Here is a 5,632-nt window from a genome sequence, read left to right on the forward strand (position 1 = left end):
GGGGACAGCGGTGACACCGCGGGGACAGCGCCGGGGGGGGGCTCAGTAGTACGGGGGTGGCACTGGGGGTGACACAGGTGACACAGGTGTGTCCTGGCGGGTGGCACAGGTGACACAGGTGACCCGGGAGGTGACACAGGTGTGTCCTGGCGGGTGACACAGGTGACACAGGTGACACCGGCGTGTCCTGGAGAGTGACACAGGTGACACAGGTGTGTCCTGGAGAGTGACACAGGTGACACAGATGTGTCCTGGCGGGTGACACAGGTGACACAGGTGACACCAGCGTGTCCTGGAGAGTGACACAGGTGACGCTGCCGTGTCCTGGAGGGTGGCACAGGTGACCCGGGAGGTGACACAGGTGTGTCCTGGCGGGTGACACAGGTGACACAGGTGGCACAGGTGACCCGGGAGGTGACACAGGTGACACCAGCGTGTCCTGGAGTGCGGCACAGGTGACACAGGTGACACAGGTGTGTCCTGGCGGCTGGCACAGGTGACACCGGCATGTCCTGGCGGGTGACACAGGTGACACCAGCATGTCCTAGAGGATGGCACAGGTGACACAGGTGACACTGCCGTGTCCTGGAGGGTGGCACAGGTGACACAGGCGTGTCCTGGTGGGTGACATAGGTGACACGGGTGACCCGGGAGGTGACACAGGTGACTCTGCCGTGTCCTGGAGTGCAGCACAGGTGGCACAGGTGACACAGGTGTGTCCTGGCGGGTGGCCCAGGTGACACAGGAGGTGGCACAGGTGGCCCAGGTGTGTCCTGGCGGGTGGCACAGGTGACCCGGGAAGTGGCCCAGGTGACACCGGCGTGTCCTGACGGGTGGCCCAGGTGACACAGGTGACACAGGAGGTGGCACAGGTGGCCCAGGTGACACAGGTAACCCGGGAGGTGGCCCGGGTGACACAGGTGTGTCCTGGCGGGTGGCCCAGGTGACGCAGGTGACACAGGAGGTGGCCCAGGTGGCCCAGGTGACACAGGAGGTGGCACAGGTGGCCCAGGTGACACAGGAGGTGGCACAGGTGGCCCAGGTGGCCCAGCTACACCACGGTGCCGCTCGGGGAGCCGCCGTTCTGCGAGGACAGGCCCTGCAGGGGGAGGGAGGGGACACAAGCCACGCCCTGTGACGTCACCGCGGGGACACCCGGGGGATTCCCCCCATCCCCAAAATCCGCGATTTGTGCCCAAAAAATCAACCCGGACACCCCAAATGGCCCCAAAACCGCCCCAAATCCCCTCTGAGAGCCCGCAAATCCCCCTGAACCACCCCAAAATCCATCCGGGACACCCCAAATCCCATCCCGGACCCCCCAAATCCCATCCCGGACACCCCAAAATCCCTCCCAGACCCCCCAAATTCCCATCCAGAACCCCCCCAAAATCCATCCGGGACACCCCAAATCTCCTCCTGGACGCCCCAAATCCCATCCAGGATCCCCCAAGTCCATCAGGGGCACCCCAAATCCCCTCTGAGACCCCCCAAAATCCCTCCCAGACTCCCCAAATTCCCATCTTGGAAAGCCCAAATCCCCTCGGAGACCCCTCCCCGGACTCACGGAGACCCCGGGCCGCGCCCAGGTGCGGATGAGCCCCTCCTGGCACCCCCAAACCCCATCCCAGACCCCCTAAACCACCCCAAATCCTCCCAAAATCTCCCCAAATCCCCTCGGAGACCCCTCCCCGGACTCACGGGGACCCCGGGCCGCGCCCAGGTGCAGATGAGCCCCTCCTGGCAGGCTGTGACGATGCAATCCTCCAGGAACAGCAGCACCGTCAGCCTCTCCTGGGCGATTTTCTTGCACACCAGCGGCTCCAGCAGGGGCACCTCGTGCAGCCGCGGGCACAGCGCCGTCCCCAGCACCTTGGCCATGTCCAGAGACGCCCCCCGGCCCCGAGAGGAGCCCCCCGTTTGGGGAGGGGGTTTCTCGGCGTTGTTGCCCCCTCCTCCCCGGCTGATGTTGCCCAGGCTGTGGTAACGTTTGTGCTCCTTCTCGGCCGCGCCTCGCGGGTCCCGCAGGCTCAGAGTGGCGAAACGCCCCACGCTCAGCACCGGCGGGACCCGCGGGGACGTCTGGGGACCCCCGCCCGGTTGCGGGAGGCTGTTGGAGCGGGATAACGAGCGAGGCAGGCCCGGAACAGAAGAGGAGGAGGAGGAGGAGGAGGAGGAGGGCGGCGGCGGTGGCGGCTCCTCCCCGGGAGCGGCGGCGGGGCGGGAGCGGGGAAGGGGCGGCCGCAGCTCCAGCACGTCCTCGGTGAGGTCCCACAGGCAGAACTGCGTGTCCTGGCCGGCAGAGCCGAAGCGGTAGGCGACGCTCGGGGGCTCCTCGGCGCCGTCGCCGCCGTGTCCGTCGGGAGGAGCGAAAGGGTCGAAAGCCACCGCGTTGACCCAGGACTTGTGGCCGTGGCCCCGCGCCACCACGCGGCCCTCGGCGAAGGACCACACGGTGACCAGGTCGTCTTCTCCGCCCGTGACCACGTAGCGGCCGTCGGGGCTCCAGCAGACGCACAGGAGGCCCCCGAAGTAGCTCCTCATCATGCCCTGGAGCAGCATGGAGGAGAAGTGGAAGACCCTGAGGACGCCGTCCTGGCTGACGCAGGCCAGCGAGCGCCCGTCCGGCGAGAAGGCGAACTCGTTGAGGGGCCCCGAGCCCACGGCCCACTTCAGCAGGGGGTTCCTGGGCGTCTTGCTCTTGCAGGAGAAGACCCTGAAGCCTTCTCCTTGCGTGAGCAGCGTGTACTGGGGGCTGGTGGCCCCGCAGGGCTGCTCCGAGTCGTACAGGTACAGGTGGCCGCTGGCGTGCGACGCCAGGAACAGGCGCTCGGTGTCCGGCAGCCACTTGACCAAGGTCACCTTGGATTTGTCGATCAGGCGCTGCGGGGGGGAGAGGAGGAGGAGGAGGAGGAGGGTGGGAGGGGAAGGGTTAAAAAATTGAAATGAAATGAAATAAAATTACAAAAAAAAACAAAAAAAAGGGTGGTAAAAGGGGGGGGTTGTGGTGGGTCTGGGGAGGTTCTGGGGGCTCCTGGTGGCCCCACAAGGGAAACCAAGGGGTTCTTGGTGGTTCTATGGAGGTTCTGGGGGTCCCATGGAGGTTCTGGTGGTCCCAAGGGGGTTCTGGTGGTCCCACAAGGGAAACCAAGGGGTTCTTGGTGGTTCCATGGGGGTTCTGGTGGTCCCATTGGGGTCCCAAGGGGTTCTTGGTGGCACTATGGTGGCCCTGGGGACGTTCTGGTGGTACCACAGGGGAAACCAGGGGGTTCTTGGTGGTTCCATGGAGGTTCTGGGGATTCCATGGAGGAAACCAAGGGGTTCCTGGTGGCTCTATGGTGGCCCTGGGGAGGTTCTGGTGGTTCCATGGGGGAAACCAAGGGGTTCCTGGTGGTTCTATGGGGGTTCTGGTGGTCCCAGGGGGTTCCTGGTGGTCCCATGGGTGATCTCAAGGGGTTCCTGGTGGTTCTATGGGGGTTCTGGTGGTCCCAGGGGGTTCCTGGTGGTCCCGTGGGTGATCTCAAGGGGTTCCTGGTGGTCCCATGGGGGATCTCAAGGGGTTCCTGCTGGTCCCACGGGGTTCCTGGTGGTCCCGTGGGTGATCTCAAGGGGTTCCTGCTGGTCCCAGGGGGTTCCTGGTGGCTCTATGGTGGCCCTGGGGAGGTTCTGGTGGTCCCATGGGTGATCTCAAGGGGTTCCTGCTGGTCCCAGGGGGTTCCTGGTGGCTCTATGGTGGCCCTGCCGGTCCCACGTGGCTCCCAAGGCTCCCCGGTGTCCCCGAGGCGCCCCCGGTGTCCCCGGTGTCCCCTCACCTCCTCGTTGAAGAGCCGCCCGGCGCTGTCCTTCTTGGCCAGGTCCAGGTACTGCACCTGCCCGGCGGAGAAGCCCACGAGCAGCGCCAGCGTCTCGGTGCCCGCCGTGAACTGGTTGAAGTCGTGGCACGTGGGCTGCGTGCCCTTGTACACGCGCTTGTCGATGGGACGCTGCAGGTCCAGCGCCTGCGGGGACACGGGGACACCGGCGCTGGCACCGGGGAGGTGGCGCTGGCACCGGAGGGGTGGCACTGGCACCGGAGGGGTGGCACTGCCGGGGAATGTCACCCCCGGTGCTCTTCGGGGACACTGTGGCCACCCTGGGCCACCACTGGGGCTGTCCTGGGGTCACTGGCATTGTCACTGTCACCGTCCCTGGGGTCATTGTCACCAACCTTGGGGTCACTGTCACTGTCATTGTCACCGTCCCTGGGGTCATTGTCACCAGCCCTGGGGTCACTGCCACCAATCTTGGGGTCATCTTTGCCCCTCAATCCCCCCCGTTATTCCCCTGGTTCTCTCCCGGTTCGCCCCCGTTTTCTCCCCCGGTTCTCTCCCGTTTCTCTCCCACTTCTCCCCCCAGTTCTCTCCCCCGTTATTCCCCCTGCTCTTCCCCGTTTTCTCCCTCGCTTCTCTCCCGCTTCTCTCCCCGCTTCTCCCTCGTTATTTCCCCCGGTTCTCCCCCGTTATTTCCCCCGCTTCTCCCCCGTTATTCCCCCGGTTCTCCCCCGTTATCCCCCCGTTACCCTCCGGCTGCCGCGTCCCCCGCTGCCGGCCCCTCCATAGAAATGCAGCTCCCTGCCGAGGTTGCAGCACACGCGGCTCCGTTCGGCGGCTCCCCCGGGCGGGCTCCGGCTCCGGGCCAGCCTCACCACCGAGAGCCGAACCGGCGGCAGCGCCCCGGGGCCCGGCGGGGCAGGCCCGGCCGGGGCTGAGGCGGAGGAGGCGGCGGCGGCGGCGGGGCCCAGCAGGCGGTAGGAGCCCTCGCGGGTACGGAAGCGGCTCTTGAGCTCCGGAGCGGCCGCGGGAGGCTCGGCCGGGCCCGGGCCCGCAGCCGCCGCCGCCGCCGCCGCCATGGCCGCCGGAAGCCGCCTCAGGCCCGGGCGGGAGCGGCCGCCGCCATAGCGGCGCTGAGTCAGCGAGGCCACGCCCACAGGAGAGGCGGGGAAGCCACGCCCATGGGGGTGGGAAGGGCCAATCAGCGAGCGAGGAGGGAAGGGGCGCGGCCAGGGAGAGTCCATATAAGGGATGGGCACGCCCCGAAAGAGGGGAAGCCACGCCCACAGTTGAGACCGCGCCCAGGAGTGATGGAAGCCACGCCTCAAAACACGGAGACCACGCCCCCAGCTGAGGGCAAATCTATGATTGGTGGAAACCACGCCCCCATAACATGGAAACCACGCCCGAAAACACAGAGACCACGCCCCCAAATGAAGCCACACTTATAAGTGGCAGAAGCCGCGCCCCAAAACACAGAGACCACGCCCCCTGGTAAAACCCCACCCCAAAACCGTGACCACGCCCCCTGGTAAACCCCACCCCCAATTCAGGCACTGCCCAAGCCACGCCCACCCAAAACACCTCCACGGGGCCCCACCCCCTAATCTGCATGCCCAAACCCCACCCCCTTTGGGGCAAACCCCCACCCTGCCATACCCACCATGAAGCCACGCCCCTTTTTTGGCATTGCCCCCCCCAAAACCACCCAGGACCCCCCAAAAACCACCCAGGACTCTCCAAAGCTCCGCCCACACCTTTATTAAGCCCCTCCCCCACAGGCTGGGGGGGGGTCTCGGGGGTCTCCCCGCCCCCCCCTCCCC

The 5,632-nt window shown here is 66.4% G+C and overlaps 1 protein-coding gene across 1 annotated transcript; it reads right to left on the bottom strand.

Moving 5' to 3' along the window:
- Positions 1-551: 551 nt before the first annotated feature.
- On the bottom strand, positions 552-5,053 carry DMWD (DM1 locus, WD repeat containing). The gene is made up of 4 exons (XM_066570129.1): positions 4,559-5,053; positions 3,813-3,998; positions 1,702-2,883; positions 552-1,099 (listed from the first exon to the last, which is right to left on the bottom strand). The coding sequence occupies exons 1-4, from the start codon at positions 5,051-5,053 to the stop codon at positions 1,052-1,054; spliced, it is 1,911 nt and encodes a 636-aa protein (XP_066426226.1). The 3' UTR covers positions 552-1,051.
- Between the last annotated feature and the right edge of the window lie 579 nt (positions 5,054-5,632).

Source organism: Molothrus aeneus, unplaced genomic scaffold (genome assembly GCF_037042795.1).
Source record: "Molothrus aeneus isolate 106 unplaced genomic scaffold, BPBGC_Maene_1.0 scaffold_214, whole genome shotgun sequence".
NCBI classification, from domain to species: Eukaryota; Metazoa; Chordata; class Aves; order Passeriformes; family Icteridae; genus Molothrus; species Molothrus aeneus.

Excerpts from the sequence above, each read along its gene's own strand:
- DMWD (XM_066570129.1), bottom strand. The coding sequence starts at position 5,053 with ATGGACTCTCCCTGGCCGCGCCCCTTCCCTCCTCGCTCGCTGATTGGC. Across the intron at positions 2,884-3,812 it reads GGCGGCTCTTCAACGAGGAG|CGCCTGATCGACAAATCCAA; the intron begins GTGAGGGGACAC and ends TCCCCCCCGCAG. Across the intron at positions 1,100-1,701 it reads GGGCGCGGCCCGGGGTCCCC|GGCCTGTCCTCGCAGAACGG; the intron begins GTGAGTCCGGGG and ends CTCCCCCTGCAG.